The following is a 20,783-nucleotide window of genomic DNA, read 5'->3' on the forward strand; positions in this document are numbered from 1 at the left end:
TTTTTGGAGACTCTCCCTCTATGAGGTTAGAAGATTGTTAGTTATGCTTAATATAGTCTCTAATCCCTCTCTCTATGAGGTTGGAAGATTATTAGTTATGTTTAATATATTCTCTAATCCAGAGCTAAAGTGGGGAAATCGTATGGTAGCATCCAAGCAAAAGCATAGATATCGACACACATACTATCCATGCCGTTGTAAGTTGCAACCGAAAGTCGACAAAACCCAGCACATTTACCATCCAAGCACAACGCTGATTCGGTATGAAACAAGCATATGGCATTCACACTAAAATCACAACTCAAAACTTGAGCGGTGACAATTAAACACAAAGATCAAAGAAAAACCAAACATAACATTCATACCCATCACAACCAAGCATTATGTATGTAGGAAATTACAACCAAGAATGGATATGCCATTTAAACCCAATGTGTAAACTGAAGCACAATATCGAAGAACTAAAATCCTTCGGTATATTTTCCTGGCACATTTGGACAGAAAAATGTCTCAGTTCAGCACGTGCTGTTTGAATGCTGAATCCTACCACATCTACAATTGAGTGTCATAGTGTAACCAACAACCCCAGTAACAAATTAAATGGAAAAACTAGCATACATTTTAGAGGGATCACTGCATATAGTAATATTTACAACACCATGTATTGAGGCACGATCCAAACACTTTCATCATAGCTGCAAGACAGGAACAAGCCAAGGTTAACCACAACAAATGAAAACAAGGCTGAGAGAAGAAATGTTAACTAAGACAAAAAGCACAACAAAACTTTCAGTGAACACGTGTGCAGGTGCAAATGTTTACCTTCAACCCACAGAGCTGGTTTTTAACTTTCAGCTCAGCATATATCTTCAAGTAGAGACAATTTAAGAGCTTCATGCAAGAGAACAAAAGGGTTTTGTTGCTTGGGCACTCAAGTAGCTACGATAGAAGGATCTACTCAAGAAAAATAATGTCAACGAGGGATGTAAGAAATTAGGAGAGTTTAAGATTGGAAATTGGGGGCAAGGGAGCTATAAAATATGTGTGTTACATCCAATACTAGGATAAGACCAATAATAACCTCAAATTGGACAACCTAGGGTTCAGAGGATGAGCTAACAACGAATCAGCTAGGCTGAGGGTTAGGGTGTAAGGGATTTAAGAAATTAGGAGAGTTGCATGGGCACTCAGGTCGCTACTATAGAAGGATCTACTGAAGAAAAATTATGTCAACGAGGGATGTAGCTACCTATTTGGGGGGGGGGGAGGGGGGATTACATACTACGTATATATGTACAGTTGCATGGGCACTCAAGCAGCTTCTACAGAAGGATCTACTCCTCAAGAAAAATTATCTGAGGGATGTAAGAAATTAGGAGAGTTTAAGATTGGAAAATGGGGACAAGGGAGATGTAAATACAGGTGTTACATCCAATACTAGGATAAGCCCAATGTTAACCTCAAATTGGACAACGTAGGGTGAAAGGGATGAGCTAACAACGAATCAGCTAGGTTGAGGGTTAAGGTGTAAGGGATGTAAGAAATTAGGAGAGTTGCGTGGGCACTCAAGTAGTTACTATAGAAGGATCTACTCAAGAAAAATTGTGTCAACAAGGGATATAAGAAATTAGGAGAGTTCAAGATTGGAAATTGGGGGCAAGGGAGATGTAAAATATGGGTGTTACATCCCATACTAGGCTAAGACCAATGTTAACCTCAAATTGGACAACCTAGGGTTAAGGGGATGAGCTAACAACAGATCAGCTAGGCTAAGGGTTACGGTTAAAGCCGACCCAAGATTGGGGTTAGGCCCTGGGGCTTACGAGCTAATAGGACCTTCCTAGGGCTAGCAAGGATGAGGACTACATTGGCCTTGGGTCTCATTAAAATAAAACCAGTGGCTTAAAAGCACAAAAAGCCTAAAAGCTTACTTATAGAGCTAATTGCTAGTACTAGGTAGGACTGGTGAGTATCTAGAGCTCGATTAGCATTATTGAGGGAGGGACCTTTGGCAAAGGCGTCTGTGAGGTGCTTGCGACCTCAAGGCCACGAGTAGCTCCAAACAGGCCTACTCTTGGTGGTATGGGACACCAAGGCTTATTGTCTAGGTAGGGTTAATTCACCGCACTCCAAACCTCGAGCTCGGGCGAACTTGCTAGAGCACCTTTTGACAAAATGTGTGCGAGTTTAGATATTTTTAAAGATGAAGTTTTATCATCTCTTAAATTGAGACATGTAGCAATACAATGGCTCGAAGCGAGACAAGTGGCCTCACACTTGTCACCTCAGCCCTACACTTGTCATGATAGCCTTTACTTCTAGCTCATGAGAGACCAAATCTATAAATTGGAGCCCTCTCTCTTCATTTGAGCAAGCTCTATTGCTGCAAACTAGCCTCCATCATGTTGGCAACTCTTGTCTATTCTTGGTGGTTCTCTACTCCAAGGTTATGGCTCTCTACCACCGCTACAAGCTGCCCTAATATTGGCTACTCTCTCTCTCTCTCTCTCTCTTGAAGGCTGCCCATGAAGTATATTGGCTGTTGGAGACCGTTTTGAAGGCTTCCATCGCAAAGAAATATTGAAGGCAAGGGTATTTAATCATTGTATTCTGATTTTCAGCCATTGGGCATTTGTCTTCTTAACTGGTTAAATATGGACAGCCATTGGACACTTGCTATTGTCGTTGAGCATGAAATTGAGCCATTGCGCACTTGCTACTGCCATGGAGTATTGTATCTCAGCCATATTGGCTTACGGACAGCTTTATGGGCCTATGATTCAGCCATATGGACTTATGGACAGCTTTATGGGCCTATGATTGAGCCATATGCGCTTATGGACAGCTTTATGGACTTATGATTCAGCCATATGGGTTTATGGACAGCTATGTGGGCTATTGGATAAGCCATGTTGGCTGGTATCTGTTAGCAGTCATCTCCTGTCTGTATATTTACATCAGGGCCTCTGTTGTGGGTGTGCTTGCCCGATTTAGATGTTTTCTCATTTTTCCCCGCTCTCCATATTTTTCCTTATTTTTTCTACTGTGGGAGGCTGTCCTGTGCATGTCAGCTACCTCTGTATGCTAGCCCACTGCAGGACTGTCTGCTCTGATCTGGCCGATTGCATTTTTGCTGGCCGACTGTACTTATGCTGGTCGGGTGTCTTCAGGCTGCTGTCGGCTGCCTTTTATGCTGGCCGACTGATTCATAGGGGCCATATAAAATGGCCCCTTGCTCCCACATAGCTTGTATTCCAGTATTCGGGTTTTCTCTTCTGTATATAGCAAAGTTACACGCCTCTGTCTCTCCCTCTCTATTGCTGTGTTTTTCTATAGTGCACTTGCTCTTGTGTTTTCAGATCTTGTCTTCATCTCCACTGCATATTCTGACATGGTATCAGAGCTCTAGGCTCTTGGAAGATCTTGGGAACTGTGTGAGCAAGAGGGGGGCTGTTTTGTTGCTGATTGGTGGACTGTTTTGGACCGTACGGGAAGAGGAGAAGTAAGAGGAAGGCAGGCTGATTTGCTGGACAGACACTTGCAGGTTTAGTTCTTCATTTTTTCCACCCACCCACCCTTTTCAATCACAGCCCCGCCATGGCAGATTTACTTGAGATGGCTAAGAAGCATGTGAAGATCCCGACACTCCCCACGTTCCCAATGGACCGTCAGTTGGACGGGAACAACTACGGCATATGGAAGGTAATGATGGAATCTGTTTTGGAGTCTTACGTATGACCTCGTTGATTTCATTGTTGTTGGGGTTCCACGGCCGGAGTTAGAGGAAGGAAAGTTACCCTCGATTCGGAGGGAACGTGAGGCACAGGCACAGTTATGGGATCGCGTCAATGCCAGGGTCTGTTCTTTCATTTTCCTCAACTCCACACCGCAGGTAATCAATCATATCAAGCATATGACGCTGGCCAGAGGTATATGGCAGCATTTGGCTTCTCTTTACAACAGGGTATCGCCCATGAAGAGGATCTCCTTGGAAGTGCAGATGCGGGTGATGAATCCTGCAAAGTCATCGACGATGCGGGAGCACATCAACAACAACAAGCTGCAAGCTCTTCAGCAGGAAGTTCTCCAGGCTGGGAAAGAGATATCATCGGAGGATATGGCCATCACGTTGCTATCACACTTGCCCTCTCAGTACTCAGCATTTTACTCCTCGTTGATTACCAGTGGCAGGCTCAGCACCATCACATGGGAGAAGCTTGTGCCCATGGTCTTGGATCAAGAGGAAAGATTCACGAACCCTTCACAAGGCGGAGGTTCGGAGGCCTTAACTGGCCAACGGTCGAAAGGCCGGAATAACAACAACAAGGGCAACGGGAAGGCTTCATCAGAGAAGTCTTCTAAGAAGAAGCCTGATGCAGACCGAGAGGAACTGAAGGCCGAGAGGACCTGCAATGATTGTGGCGAGAAAGGCCACTATTGGAGAAAGTGTCCTAAGCGGACTGGGAAGAGTGCTGATTCTTCAGCTTCAGCTGCAAAGACTCCAGCCTTTGTGCACTTAGAGATGATGGACTCAGATGCTTCATCTTCTTCGAGCAAGGAGAAAGTTGGCTTCACCGTAAAGGATACGAGGGAATGGATTCTCGACACTGGTGCTTCGAGGCACATGACTCCTTCCCGTGACTTCTTTCTGGATCTAAAACACCAGTCAGGTCACATTTTCATTGGCAACAATTTCACAATTCCGATACACAGTGAGGGCCGGATGGAGATCATTCCCGATGGCAAGGGGGGTAAGCTCCTCTGGTGATCTTTACGTCCCAGCACTTGGTTTTCATCTATTGTAAGTGCATGAGGTATGCAAGACTGGCTTCCGGGTGGAGTTTGAGGAGCATTCTATTGCTCTACGACAGCGCGAGACTGGCCAGGTTGTTTGGAAAGGCGGTGTGGAGAATGGTATCTACAAACTCTCCGCACTCTCCTCGTTGATAGGTTCTCAGGTTGGTGACCTATGGCACTTTCGGTTTGGCCACTCAAATGTGGATGCGCTACGGCGAGCTTTCCGGGACCAGATGGTGGTTGGCTTGCCAGATGTTCGCAGTAGGTAAGGACGCTGCAATTCTTGCATACGTGGTAAGCAACACAAGGAATCCTTTCCGAAGCAGGCTTCTAGGCGGGCTTCGAAACTGTTGGAGTTGGTACACACCGACTTGTGTGGACCTATGCAGACACCATCCTTGGGAGGTTCTCTATACTTCATGCTGCTTCTTGATGATTGTTCCAGATTCACATGGGTCTATTTCCTTTCTCAGAAGGACCAAGCCTATGCTCGGTTCAAGGAGTAGCATGTGATGGTGTAGAAAGAGTCTGGATTGCAGGTGAAGACTCTCCGGGCTGACAGAGGAGGTGAATTCTCTTCAAATGCTTTCGTGAGGTTTTGTGCAGATCATGGCATCAAGAGGGAACTCGCCAATACAGGTTCGCCATCAAGAGAATGGATTAGTAGAACGCAAGAACAGGACTGTGGTGGAGATGGCGAGGACGATGCTAGAGCATCGTGATCTTCCTCGTCCACTTTGGGGAGAGGTTGTGGCTACGATTGTCCATGTCCTCAACCGGTCTCCGACGACTTCAGTACCTAACATGACTCCCTTTGAGGCATATTTTGGCAGGAAACCTGATCTCTCCCATTTCCATGCGTTTGGGAGCGATGCATATGTTCACATTCCGAAGAAGCAGAGGGGGAAGCTCGACTCCAAGTCCCAAAAGCTTATATTTGTGGGATATAACTCTCTTTCCAAGGGATACAGGTTGTTTGATCCAGAGAGGAATGCGATTGTTGTCAGCAGGGATGTGGTCTTTGATGAGCATGTTCCGGTTTCCGCTGTTGATGAGCCGCCACTTCTTGGAGACCCATAGGATTCTGATGATGATTCCCAGTCTATTGTTCCAGCTGGACAACCACAGTCAGTTCAGGAGGTTGAGCCCACAGCTGGAGTTGAGCCCCCGCAGCAGCAGGAGGCTCCGCATTCTGTTCGAGTACCCAAGTGGTTAGTGGACACCCTTCGGGTGTCACGAAGCTTCCCTCCGAATGGACCACAGAGGACAGACCTCGAAGATCACACAGAGTCCGTGATAAAAGTCATCCAGCGGAGCTTTTACAGGTAAACTATGCTTTGATGTCTCGTATCATGCAAGACAAAGAGCCCACTTCCGTCAAGGAAGCCCTTGCACAAGATACTTGGAGGAAAGCCATGCACAGGTGGAACTAGATGCCATCGAGAAGAACAAGACTTGGGAGTTGATACTGAGACCGTCAAAACGGTCAGTCATTGGTGTCAAGTGGGTCTTTAAGACCAAATATACGTCAGATGGGTCGGTGGACAAACACAAAGCCAGACTTGTGGCTAAGGGTTATGCTCAACTGCCAGGCATCGACTATGAGGATACCTTTGCACCGACAGCAAGGATGACCACGATTCGGACCGTTCTTGTCCTTGCTTCTTCTCAAAGGTGGCTTGTGTATCAGATGGATGTCAAATCTGCGTTCCTTAATGGTGACCTACAGAAGGAGGTATATGTTGAGCAGCCTCCAAGCTTTGTGGTTCCAGGATTCGAAGGGATGGTTTACAGGTAAAGAAAGGCCTTGAATAGTCTTAAACAGGCTCCCAAGGCTTGGAATTAGAAGATTGATTCCTTCTTTCTCCGGACTGGATTTCAGAGATTGTTGCAAATCCATTCACTTCTCCATAAACTCGGAAACGATCATGCAAGCCAAATACTTTAGAATTGAACAGACAATCAGAACAGTACTAGGAAGAGAAAGTACAGTAATTGACCTACCTGTCAAAGACAACTGGTTAGCCGCCTTTGGCTTGGGTCCTGCGTTTGTCTTGGCACCCTTTTGCTTTGGGCACTCATTACACGTGTCCTTTTTCTTCGCAAATAAAACAACGTCCTTTCTTCTTGAGCTTTAAAGCCCTAAGGAGTCGTTTCTTCTTCGCTGGTGTCGAACTTGAATTCTTCGAAGGTTGGTCCGAAGACTTTCCTTCTGTCGTGTTAGCCATAGGTGTGGAGAACTTTCTTTTATGCTTGTTTCCCTGCTCGGTAACGGGTTTCGACTTGGAAGAGACCATTGTATCATCATAGATACGAGCTGAATGAATGGCCTCGTCCAATGTTTTACATTTGTTATTTTTAACCTGTAAACGGTATGAGTCTGGTAAACTAGCTACGAAAAACCCCAAAAGAGTAGTGGGATCCATCTTTGTAGCTTTCATCTGCAAGTCCCTAAACTTCTGGAGGTAGACCTCATAAGTGAGGTGCTGCGAGGTCATGGTCAAAGCTGAAAACCGGGCAACAACATCATAATCATCCTCTTTCATGAGGAATTCTTTCTTGAAGACGTCTTTGAATTGTGCCCAAGTCGTTGGCTTAGGGTTGAGTTCCTTCCACCAAAGCAAAGCTTTGCCGGACAGGAAACCTGCTGCTAACTGGATCTTCTTTCCATTATCATATGGATAAAACTGAAAGTGAACTTGCCACTTATGTAGCCACGTGTCCACGATCTCCTTGGTGCGCTGCTTTTGCTCGCCCCCAAACCGTTCCGGAGTAATGTTGGGGTCTAAAGCAGAAGCCAAGGTATCCATACCCGATAGAGTAGAGAGGGTAGTGGTCAATAGAGCGATGGAGTTCTGCAAAGCTTGCATCTGGGCCGCAATTTGTGCCTGACGTTCCGACGAAGAAGCTTCGAGAGCTACTTTGAACTCTTGGAAGTTTGATTTTGACACAAAGTCGTCAAAAAGATCAGCATCGGTACCTTCCGTAGCCGCCAAGCCTTCGCGTTCCACAAGGAGCTCCAACTCTGATTCTTGGGTCGACATCGTGAAGAGAGTACGTGGAGAGAAAATTTGATCTTTACCCCCTCCGAGTTATATTAGATAAAACCCCTCGAAGGAGTATTGAGTACAAGTTCTTAGAGCTAGCGAGCTCTCTTCTCTTTTTTTTTCCGAAAAAACCTCTCGTCTTTTTTCATGTCTCAACAATGAGAGAATAGCTAAATTTATAGTTCTTGTTCAAAAGCACTTGGAAAAGTGCTTTAAAACTCACTTATAGTCCAAAAAACATCTTTTAAATAACAAAATATCTTCTCTTTTTAGTATTTAAAAAGCTTTTAATCTTTTGCTTTCCAAAAGTTCGTTGCATCACTCCAAGCTTGTAAGGTTGCCCTGGGCACCTATCTTGCCACGTGGTAGTGCCACATCAACACTACCACGTCATCAACGTCCTGTCAATACTTTTTTTTTTAGTTTTTTTGTTTTTTTTTGCTATATTGCATTTTTGTATGTCAGCAACTTGTATTTTGATGTCGATTGTATACCAAATGACCCAAGAAGCAAGATTTGTATTTGAATATCAGCCATGCCAAATAACCCATTGGACAGCCTTTGTGCCAAATATCTTGGATTTCATAGTCAGACAGTCAATGCGACCAGATAGCCCAGATGATTGTATTGGATTTCATAGTCGGACGATCAGTGCAACCAGATAGCCCAGATGACTATTGATGAACACTCAGGCGGTCCTGGTGACCAAATGGCCTTGAGATTTGACTGAGCGATTTCCTTCGGTAGCCAAATAGCTAAGCACCGGTTTCCGATGAGACCAAACAAGACAATCCATGAACAGGAGAATCTTTACTTGTGCATTGCATACTGATGTATGTTTTAAACTTCTTTGACATTGTGTGCTATTTTTGATGTGTGGACAATGCTTGGATTTATGGCATGTGATACTCCATTGGGCTCCAGACTACCTAGCCAGTACCCGGAGTACCCAGTAGACCCAAATGATGCATACCTGTTTGTTGACTAACTTCTGTCTAGTTTTTACAGGAGGTATGGATTTATTTTATCTAACACATGTGACAGGCCAAGAAGAAGTATCATAAAGAACAAAGCCATTGGTCAAAGAAAAGGCATTGAGATGTTGCCAGATGAGCAGACGACACCACATATATGGGGAATGACCAGATGCACAAGCTCACCAAATGGGGCTAGTACTTGGAATATATGGATATGCTTGGAACACTTCTATTCCGCAGTTGAGGACAACTATGATATAAGAGGGAGGGAATGTAGCTATTTGGCCTTCCTAGCACTATTCACATGATGGAACCCTTGGCCAGACACAAAACTAGTGGAAGAAGGCATGGGGACAAGGACCATAAGGTTTGCACATGGAAAAGCGCGAGTTTTGATCAAAAAGCAAAGAAAAGCAAAAAGTCAAACTGTGTTGACCGCAAGCTAGGAGCACCACTGGCAAGAGGAGATTGAGCCGAACCAAAAAGCAAGAAGCTGCTTTTTCAAAATGCAGCTCTAGGGCCAAAAAGTAAGGCCCTAAAGCCAAAAAAGCAAAGCACAAGAACTTTAATTAAAGTTGCAATCTGATGTTAAATTAAGAGCACTCACCTAGCATCCATATGTGAGGATTAGGCTCATTATTGGCATTCCCAAAAGGGTGCACACCCAGAAAATCAGGGACCCGATAGGGTCTTTGTTTGGTTTAAAAATTACACCTAAATGTAAATTATGGTGGTGTGGAACACCATGGCTTGGGTAAAGTCCAAACATGGTGTTGGTGTGTCTAGCCTCACACTCCACGGTGTCCATTGAGATAGAGGCTCAAACAAACACTAACAGGAAGATACAAGGGAGGCATTCATAAGCCAAAGATCCATATTGAAGGTAAAAGTCAAGGCAAATGTGATGTGACGGCATCCCGGCACTGCAAGCATTGGGGTTATAGTATAACTAGCCACACATTTGCAGTGGTGCTTGGGAGCAAAACACCTGAAGTCGCAACACAACCAAAGGTACAATCAAAGGTGCATTGTCATTAACCAAGGAGAAACATTTTACCTGTCGAATCCGTCGTCTCTGCACCCAAAGGCTGTTCAACTCATCCCGCCAACGAGCTTCACATCACAAAATCAGAGAAAATAATCAGATTGAAGACCATTAAAATACACTCTAGCCTTATTTACAGTGTTTAGACAGGTGATAAGGTGTCAACCTGCATCATTATATCGCTCTTCAACAACTGCTATGAGCATGTTCTTCATGAGGGTTATCTCCTCAGCTATAGGATCATGTCCTTTCTCAGGGCTGCACAACCATCCCCTTCTGATTAGAACAAGAAGCACGTGACTCAACTACCAGACTATAAGCAAAGCTAAACAAAATAAACAAAGCAAGCTCACCGGTCTAAAGCAGATATATGGCCATTGTGGTTAATGATGTCTGCTGCCGCTTGAGTGGCAGCATACACGAGCTTCACAGTGTCAGTATACACTATATCTTTATTTACATAAATGGGTACCTGACATCACAAGAAATGTCATAACCAAATCACCACCGCCCTGTGCAACAACATAAATATGTCAAAAATTCCTATGTTACCACATCCTACCTTGCATCTTACAGCCAGATTTACTGCATCAGAAGGTCGGGCATCCACACTTTGCATTTCCTCCTCACCTGGCTGTTACCATGCAAGCCAAGTCCCTGGTCAAATCTTAGTCTGTGTATAAGAGAATCTAATACACAGGCCAAACGGCAGTAACAAAATGGGAAAGAAATTGAAAAACTAGCCACAGCATGCCACTCAGGCTCTCCTACTCTAGCCATAAACCATTTCCAAAAGAGTGAAAGCATCACCATTAATATCATTAATCTAAGGTGTGCAAAAAATAGGCTAGACATTCTCATACCCTTCCTATAAATATGCGGGCGAGGTAGGTGTCGGAAACTCTCTGTGTCACTCTCACCATCCGCACCTATTATTAAAAAAATATATCATCTAAGGTTCCTTCTTTCAAAAACACGAGCTAGAAAATATGAAAACAGACTTTAAAAACTGACCTCGAAGTTAAGAGAGCTCACAAGATCTCTCATAAGGTGATACTGATTTGGGCGCACCTAATGGCAAAGTGCCAATCAATGGTCAAAGCACACCGCAAGACTAAACACTGTATCAGATTAATAAAACAGTTCTAATATGCCGTACCGATGTTTCTTCACCATGAATAGCTTTCATTAACATACCGACAGCAACATCACCTGTTTGTAGGATCAAAAACTAACAGAATTCGTTATCCAAAAATCACAAACATCACTAAAAATGAAAAACCAATTCCTCACAATTTACAAATTTGCACGGCATAACTGCAGGTTTTCTATAAACACGGGTGGTGGCTGTTCATGAAAACACCCCAAACATCAAAATATAAATGTTTTGCCAAAACCATACCTACAATGATAGGCAGAAAAAGTTCAGTCTCACAGATAATCTTCAGAAAAATGGTTGGATTCCTTGATCTGTACAAAAGCCTTCCCTTTGGAGGGTTGACATGGTCGATCTCTACCTCACCTCCGTTAGCGAGGGTCATGAAAAGATGGCCCTGAGAGGGCAAGAGGCTCACTGGACAAAGAGTAAGACCAATAAAGCAACGAGGAGATGCAAGATGTACCAAAGCAAAGAAACGTCTTGAGATAGCCGATAGGAGCAGAATTAGAGTATAATTAAGCTACCGTGCTAGGTAATTAGCACGAGTTAATGAGCTGATTAACCAAAACACACGAATTGATGACCTGATTTGCTAAGCATGACCTTACCCCTCATAAAGACTTATCCAGAAAACACTGCGGCCTAGTTGATCTGATCTGCAGCACACTGCATGGAAGAGTCTGGATCCATGTTACCTGCTTCGACTACGTGAGCTTCCAGATACTTGGAATCTTCATCGTCCCATCGCCGGGTGCTGCTGCGGGGGCCATTGCTGCCGGAGCAACGGACAGAAAGGGGCACAGATCGGAGCTTCACAAGTGTGAGGGGGAGCCGGGATGCTGTCCTCAGGGACGCCCCATGGATCGAGGGCGGCGGTTGAGAAGCAGAAGTAGCGTAAAAGCAGCGTGCATACATGGTTTCAGACGGCGTTGGTTGCAGGGTCAGGAGAGATTCCATGAAGGGAAAACCTGAAAACAACCAGCGCAGAACAGAACAGGAAACCCTAAGGGCAAGCAGGAAGAAAACCCTTACAGGAAACCCTAGAAATACCGATCCTTAAAAGCTCTTTGCAAAAAGGAGATGAAACTCTTGCTGCAAGAAAAGAAAGCAAACCCTAACCCTCAAAGAATTTGGAGAAAAGGGAGGCTAAAGGCTAACCCTAAGCAAAATCTCTGCAGAGAGCAAAGGAAACCCAAAGCGAACTCGAAAAATCTCTATACACAGGTAAAGAAACTCGCACAGCTGCAAGCAGACAGCATGCAGGATTCCAGTAAAGAGAAGAAAAATGGAGAGCCTAAACAAAGCTAACAGCAACCGTATAAACAAGGAAATGGAAACCTGTCTTAACCTACATGCAAAAAGTCAAGGGAAACCATAACAGCAAGCTTGTTAGGAAACCCTACGGCAAGCGCACGCAGAGATAGAGGGTCATGAAGACGACGAATATTTCGACTTGCCATGTCACTGTCTTTTGTCGACGCTGTGGTGCCTTGTGGTTCAAGTAGATATTTCTGCCTACGCAAAATGTAAATTTGAAAAATACCAACAAAATTGTTTAGTTGAACATTTCGTGGTGCCTTGTGGTTCAAGTAGATATTTTTGCCTACGCAAAATGTAAATTTGAAAAATACCAACAAAATTGTTTAGTTGAACATTTCTCACAATTGTAAAATTTGCCTTGAAATTATTTAAAATGGACAAGAAATACCTCCAATTATTGAAGAAGATGAAGGTTTTTCACCATTTGGGTGAAACCTTTTCTTGGCACACTTTATCAGATAATGCCCCACATCAACTTAGAACACTTGCCATGGGATACCATTGGATTAGAGCCTCAATGATATCTATTATTTCGGAAACCCTCAATGGCCTGGTGTTATGTGCACAAGTGGACAAATTGGACGGCCACACTGTTCAATCCCGCTTCAATATCTTCACACGCCCCTTCAAGCTTAAAGATGCAGAACTCTTAGTCCTATGCAACCTTTTGCTAATCCCGTGAATAACACGGACTTGATCTGTGTGATTGTAAACATCTTCTTTTTGAAATAATATATATATACTTAGAACACTTCCCTTTTCGCATTCAAGCCCCTCCCTAGTTGCAAAGGCTAAGCTAATCGGTTAGTCTTGCATGTAACCCCTTAATCACCTTCATTTTTGTCCCCACTTACATTATTTAGGTGACTTAGCCCCTCATTTAAGGGCCAAAAACCACCTCTTTGCAAGTCCCCTAAGTCATGTAGGGCATTTCTTTTAGAATTTTAAAGTCTTTACATCCCCCAATGTTGTACATGCAAGCATTGGTGGATGGAGTGTTTGGGTAATGGTTTTTAAATGAAACATGCATGCTTCCCTTTTACATTCAACCAAGCTTGTAACTTTAAGGAATAAGCCATATTTTTTCTCAATACTACATAATCACTTATTTCAAAGTTGGCTTAAAAAAGATCTCAATCAAACATTCAACCAAGACAATAACTTGAAGAAAAAAGCCAAATTTTATTGCAATATTACATTATCAATAGATATTTCAATGTTGGCTCAATTACTTTGAAAAAGATATCAATCAAACATTTTTACTTTGAAAAAGATATCAACCAAACATTTTTTAATTTCAATCGACCGAAGGTAAGCTTAGGCACCCCTTTCCCAAATACTAGTTGCATGGGGAAGTCCCGTTGTCAAAGATTGTAAAAACACCCCCTAGAAACATCCCCTATTTGGATAGGTGATTGGATGCCTTAGGGTGTTCACATGCACCCCCATTAGTCAGAGGGCACCCTTGCAGAGGGGGAGCACATGTGATCCGAGTAGTAGAGCAAGTTTGATCAATGCTCATACTTCTAGCCATTTGGAGAGGCACAAGTTCCACTACAATTTACTATAAGAGAAGGAAATGGTTGTTCCACTTTAACATTGTGAGTATGCATCAATTAATCTTAGAAGTGCAATGGTGATTTCACAAAGTTGCTAGGAGGGTGACAAAGCTATCATTACTGCTATAGGTGACCCAAAGGTAAGCTTAGGCACCCCTTTCCTAAATACTAGTTGCATGGGGAGATCCCCTTGTCAATGATTGTAAAAACACCCCCTAGAAACATCCCCTATTTGGATAGGTGATTGGATGCCTTATGGTGTTTACATGCACCCCCATTGGTCAAAGGGCACCCTTAGCAGAGGGGGAGCACATGTGATCCGAGTAGTAGAGCAAGTTTGATCGATGCTCATGCTTCCAGCCATTTGGAGAAGCACAAGTTCCACTACAATTTACTATAAGAGAAGGAAATGGTTGTTCCACTTTAACATTGTGAGTGTGCAATGGTGATTTCACAAAGTTGCTAGGAGGATCACAAAGCTATCATTACTACTACAGGTGATTCGCTTGCATGCATGAGCTTGGGCCAAAGTTGGGGTGTAATGGCTATGCTTTTGTGACTACTAGAAGGCATATTGTTGCCACAACTTGTAGGATGCAAACTGAAGTTACACATATGTGTAAGGGAAGGGTCAATATCTACTAAATCCTAGATCTAGGAGACCATTATTATATAAAGACCCTTATTGCTTACCACCACTAGATTCAGCATATCCACCTAATCAATTTTTTTCGTGCAAAGCTAGGCGCTTTTGAACTTTATTCAAATGTTGTGTAAAGCTTGTGGGATATTAGGATGGTGTAGAAAGAAAGTGGCATCACAAGCATTATCTAGAAAATAAGAGTAGATTTTGAGATGTGAGTGGGTAATATGAGCTCACGATGTCTACTGGGATTCAAACTTCCGTTTTAAGTAAGGATTGGTTTGGATGCACCTCCCTTTACACAAAATTGTTTTTTTTTTAAGATTATTTAGAGACTAGATACTATAATTACATGCCAAAACCTCCACTTTGGAAGAGTGGGTAGAAGATGCAAAAGGAGAAACAAAGGAGGTTGGATACAAAACAATTATGTCTGTTTTGGGATGAGGCAAGGTGTTGGACATGCAAGATTGTTTGCCCATCCTTAACTAGTGATGAGGGCCGGGTGTAGGCAAAGGAGGCGGGGCATCATCGTCGTAAGGGCTTTCACCAAGCAACTTGCTCTTCCCCCACGGGTGGGGAAAAGGGGCGCCTAAGCTTGTCTTTGCACCATAAAGGTCCATCTACCAAACAATATCAATCTTTCTTTGCATGTGCAACTCACTTTGGTGGACCTCAATGTTAGCAAGTGCTCTCATTGTGGATATTGAGAAACCCACTTTGGTGGACCTTAATGTTGGCCAGTGATGTGGATATTTGATAATATTTACCCCAATCAATAGACCACCTTAATGGAGGCCCTATTCTCATTTCTAGTTATCATCCACAATAAGCTTGTATACTTTTGTATCCACATCTTGTGCAAGATTGCCAAGTGCACTCCTGTAATGGGAAGAAGCATCCCAACCAACTCTTGTTGTTTTGAATAAATTCATCGCTAATGTGTAGTGTGGACTGTTTCTACAACCAAAACATGCAAAAAAATTTACCAAACTCCTTATCAGCAACTTTGCTGATTGAACTGCTATGGAGACCTTTAGATAAATTAAACATCATTTCAAGCTATAATCACCTAGATATTTAAAAAAAAACATTAGAGGGGCATGACAAATGGCTTGCCTTTTCCCTAATGGTTGGGAATCTCAATGTGGGTGAAGCACCATGAAAATTCTATTTGTATATCCACCTTTTAAGCTTGCAAATGACATATTTGAGAAATTTGACCATAAGTTCAATTAATTTATTGATACTTATAAAGAGGAGATGGTCATACAGAAAAACCATATTACCCTCATTAATAGTAAACTTTGGAGAGCTTGATATAAAAAGACTCATGCTTTTCACACATGAAAAGCCCTTAAGGTCTTTCATGCCACAAAGATTGTTCACCTTTTATTTAGCTTTCTAAGGAGAAGTGTTTTATTCCATGATGTGGTTTGACTCTTAAAATGCGTGTAAGAGCCTTATGTTTTTCCTCAACTCTAAGCAAATTGAAATCATGTAGTATCTCATAAAGTGAACTTCTCTAGGGAATGTTAGAACTAATTTGCCCAAGATCCAAAACAAGATTGGCCACTAAGTCATCAGATGGGTTTCCACTAGGTTAACATCAACACCAAACCTCCACCACCTTCACGTTAAAAAGAAGTTTTCCCATGACAAGACATAAAGAATCATCAACCCTCATTATATTATAGAGGTTTCAATATGTCACAATTGGAGTGCCCAATTTGCAGTGGCAAAACTATTTTTTAAAGATTTTCTCATGTTTTAGAAAATCCTTGATGCACGTTATATATACTCTTTAATAAAGCATGTGGATGAATTCTTTATATGGACTGTGTTTAATGTTAGTGCACCATTTTCTCCTTAAATATTCTTTTTTTCAAATTCGTAGTATGTTGGTATGTGTTTGCTCCTATGTTTCCATGTATCCATCTAAAACATACAATTTTATTTTTTTATTTTTCATATCGTGTTCATGATTAATAATGGCAATCTTTATAATGCATGTGTTTTAGATGTTATTTCTTAGTTATAATAACTATTGAAATTACATGGTTGCCTCCCTACAATCTTGCCAAGTCATAGATTATAGGCTAAGTACACGAATGACATTATGTCCTTTTCTTCTATGCATCCCCCTCTCCCCCCCCCCTCTCTCTCTCTCTCTCTCTCTCTCTCTCTCTCTCACACACACACACACACACACACACACACACACACACACATAAAGGTGTAGTCTTTTGGCCTTCCACTAACATAAAAATCATTCAAACATGTAAACTTGCTTAATTATAAGTGCAAGCACTCTTGATTGCCAAAGTGTTAGTCATATTCCAATGAAGTTGCTTGAGTGAGTTCTTAAAGCAAAGTAGTAGTTGTTGCATGCTCTTTTTTTTGTTATATGATCCAAGAGCTATAAAAATATACAATAGCACACCTAAATGTACATGATATGGTTTTCTAAATAGGTAGACTTATTGGTCTTCACATCTGTAAGAGGTGTGTCATTTACTAGCTTCTAATGTATTTAGCTCAGATTGTTAGGTATTTATCTCTTATAAATATGTATATTTACAAAAGATATACAAGAGATAATATACATATTCTCAAAAACATGTTGGATATTCTTAGAAGTGAGCCCCTGATGCTACAATAATATTTCCATGAACCTTAGGCCATAATGATTAGGGTGGTTGGCACACACAACTTAATACAAAGGTGTGTAATGTACACTTTGTATCATCCGAATTGTAATTTTCCAATTTTATAAGTGCAACTTTGAGAAAAACTACCACACCTTACAAAAAGTTTTAGAAAACAATAAACATAAATACATAATAGTAATTTATAATTATATAAAGGGAAATAAAAAAATATGGACAAATTGGGTTTGAATTAGCAATGGTAAGTCTCAAGTAAAAAACAAAAAAAACAAAAAGAAAGAGATGGTGCCATTTAGTAGAGGTGGGGCTCAAAGCCAAAGCGAATATAATTTGATGGTGCACCATTTAGTAGAGGTGGGCTCAAAGAGAATGAGATTATAAGTTGATTTAAAAAATTACACTTATAAAAGCCACCACTCATGCCCAAGGCCTCTCATCAATGTTATGAAAGCTTTACTAAAGTGAATAGTAGAATTTGACAAAACCAAGTATATGAATTGAGAGGAAACGTCCACTCAAATTCAAGTGATAATAAAATGTCGAATTTTCATTATAGAAGTTTCAAACTTTTTTCACAATATTGGGGGTGGATAAGATTGTTGGAGGTCTTCATAAAAGAGTTGGACAAATACATTAAGAGGAAACTTCCACTCAAATGAGATATATATATATATATATATATATATATATATATATGAAATGATATATTAACATCTCTAAGAGGCCATGATGGCCTATGAGACCAAAACTGAGAGTACATCTGAAGTTAGTGTCTCATCAAAGAGAACAACCAAATGAAACTGAAAAGTACAATAAACTGACCATCATACAGTTATAAGAACTGTAAGTAAGACTCCTAGATGATTCTGAGTAGATAATATTAGAAAATGTATATCAAGTAGATCCATGTATGCTGATCAGTTGAAGTGATGCCCTCTCCTCAGATCAAATATTTCCGCCATGGGGCTGTCTAGAATGGAGAGGTCATAGAAGTGAGGTAGGCGCCTCTGATGCCAAGCAATAATGGCTCTGATTTGGCGATGGTGAGGATGTCGTGGTCACGGGATCCTGATGGGCATGGCCGAAGAGCATGACATAAGATGACTGCTCTATCAATGGTGACTCCCTGGGAGTGTGGCTGGTGTTCTGATGGCCCGATGGACGAGGTATCAAGAGGTGTGTGGGCTGGGCTGCTGGTGCTGGTGATGAAGAAATTTGTCAGTATCCTCTGTCTAGGTACATCATGGCTCGGTCTCCTGAGTGCCAAGAGGGTATCTCTGTGTCTCCTGAGCTCAAGTAGGAATAATCCCAGGCATACTCCATGACCCTGCATAACAGCCCAAAACCCTCTCGAAAGAGGCAGTGATATCTCCCTCGGATCTCATAATAGACTATACATCGGCAAATGTACTGCTCCTCTGACTCTGCCTCCTAGTAGCATAACTGACAAATGCGATCATCCGAGATTTAATGCACATATCACCCTGTCTCAATCTGCATCTGGTGTGATAAGGTCTGGATCTGTCCAATGGCACAACGCATCCCATGTGATAGGTGTACATCTATGTACGTCGGGCAGGTGATAAAACCATCTGGTGAGAGGTGCAGAAAATGGCTCTTGTAATGAGCCATTTTCATGCCTAAGGGCTCAAGGGGACTAGTCCATGTCCTCTCTATGTCCACTATGATGATATCCATCCTAATCACGTAGTTATTCTCTAAGCGAGTGAGATCCAAAAGTGGACAATCCAAGCTGTATTGAAAGGGTGGGAGTGCCTCTATCTGCAAACCATGTAGGTCAAACCATGATTTCATCTGAGCATGCCAACAATGAGTGTCTCCATCCTCTGCCAACTGTATGGATGAGGTCAATGCCAATCGGGAGTACCTCTGCTAAGGGATCTCCCATAGCCGATGTAAAAAGGTAACTGCCTGGAATAGGGCCTCGGTCACTACTGGTGCGGCACCCAATTCAGCCCGAACAATCTCATGTGGTACTTATGATTTGCTCTAAATCATGAGGGCAATCATCATGAGTGTCTCCATCCTCTGCCAACTGGGATCTCCCATAGCCGCTGTAAAAAGGTAACTGCCTGGAATAGGGCCTCGGTCACCTACTGGTGCGGCACCCAATTCAGCCCGAACAATCTCATGTGGTACTTATGATTTGCTCTAAATCATGAGGGCAATCATCATAATCAGTGGTCTCTCCATATGCCTCCATCCCTCTCTGAGATTTGTGATGTATGCTGGGCCCCCAAATTGGAGCTCCGTACAAGAGGGTCGGTGTGAAAATAGCCACAATTTGGTGCACGGCTCCTGAAATTGTATGTGTGCGCACTGCCTCTCAAGTGCCCCCAAGGCTGCATGCCCTCGACCTAATCTAGCTGTTGTTGTCTCCTTTAGGGAGAAATACAGTCCTGTGAAAGTAACTCCCAAATAGACATATGACCTGACGTACTCAGCCGGCTCCCCTTTGAAAGTGAACTGATGCTCCGATCTCGTCACCCATGCCTGTGTGGTGTTAAACACCATAAACTTGGTTTTCCCAAGGTTCACTGTCACATGTCTATCCGCACATAATGCCTATAATGCATCCAAATGTCTCTATAATCCCTCCAAAAAGTCTGAGATTACAACAATATCATCTGCATATAACAAGATGGGTATCAACACCCCTACCAGGCATGCCCCTGGGCCTCTCAATTTGTCTACATAATCAGAAACCACATCCATGTCCAGTCCAAAGAGGGTGGGTGATAGCGGCATCCCTGCTTCACCCCTATCGTGATGGTCACCATATCGGATATTCCGCTGGAGCTCAGACTCTTCCTATCACACAAACCCATACAAAGCATATATCCCCCACTGCATATCCTCAGGCACCTCAATGTCATGTAATCTGTGCATAAGCCTGGCACGTGGTACGGTATAGGAGGCTTTGCATAAGTCCACAAAGCAGTAGTATATCCTTCTCTTCTGTGCCCTGCCCTCTTCAATAAGTGCCCGAAGTGTCAGTATGTGATCCAAGGTAGTAAATCCTCTCCCTAAAGCCAGCATGTCCCTGTGCGCTCGGTGACCATGTCTCTCTACCCAACGACTTAGCTCTCCGACTCCAATATAGAGCCATATAGTTTGGCCAAGTAATGACCAATCATGATCGTCCTGTAGTTGCCTGGTACCATGGGATTCCCACGATCATCCTGTAGTTGCCTGGTACCATGGGATTCCCACTCTTAAAGAGTGGTACAATGGTATACTTTGTCCAACTTGCTGGGAAACCCTCACAAATGGCATGATTAAACACATGTACAATCAGTAGAGCCAAAGTATCGCACACATATGAGAAGTGCTCTCCAACTAGCTCATTATAATCCTATGCCTTTCCATTCTATAACCTATCTATCGCATCTAGCACCATCTGCATAGTAAAAAAGGTGCTGCTACTAGCAGCTGGTCTAGCTCCCACCAGTGGAGGGGGGGTGGGGGGCTGTCTTGGTGCATCATATAGCTCTCTAGCATAAGCATGCCATGCCTCAGGGGCAGTAATCGGAGTACCAGGCTGTT

General features: G+C 42.7%; 1 protein-coding gene across 1 annotated transcript; it reads right to left on the reverse strand.

Annotated features, from left to right (window-relative positions):
* Positions 1–363: 363 nt before the first annotated feature.
* On the reverse strand, positions 364–12,446 carry LOC147615275 (bifunctional nuclease 1-like). Its single transcript, XM_086779354.1, has 11 exons — positions 12,429–12,446; positions 11,721–11,993; positions 11,269–11,439; positions 11,026–11,078; positions 10,881–10,937; positions 10,730–10,795; positions 10,429–10,500; positions 10,220–10,338; positions 10,033–10,124; positions 9,879–9,934; positions 364–695 (listed from the first exon to the last, which is right to left on the reverse strand). The coding sequence occupies exons 2-11, from the start codon at positions 11,980–11,982 to the stop codon at positions 690–692; spliced, it is 954 nt and encodes a 317-aa protein (XP_086635480.1). The 5' UTR covers positions 11,983–11,993; positions 12,429–12,446; the 3' UTR covers positions 364–689.
* Positions 12,447–20,783: the final 8,337 nt, after the last annotated feature.

The sequence above is a fragment of the Cibotium barometz genome, chromosome 40, assembly GCF_041138505.1.
Source record: "Cibotium barometz isolate CiBa-2024 chromosome 40, ASM4113850v1, whole genome shotgun sequence".
Taxonomy (NCBI): domain Eukaryota; kingdom Viridiplantae; phylum Streptophyta; class Polypodiopsida; order Cyatheales; family Cibotiaceae; genus Cibotium; species Cibotium barometz.

What these genes read in the sequence shown, in the direction of transcription:
- LOC147615275 (XM_086779354.1), bottom strand. Translation starts at nt 11,982, where the DNA reads ATGGAATCTCTCCTGACCCTGCAACCAACGCCGTCTGAAACCATGTAT. An exon ending in AGCTCACGTAGTCGAAGCAG is followed by an intron (nt 11,440 to 11,720) that starts GTAACATGGATC and finishes CTCTTTGTCCAG; the next exon opens with TGAGCCTCTTGCCCTCTCAG. An exon ending in TGAGCTCTCTTAACTTCGAG is followed by an intron (nt 10,796 to 10,880) that starts GTCAGTTTTTAA and finishes TTTTAATAATAG; the next exon opens with GTGCGGATGGTGAGAGTGAC.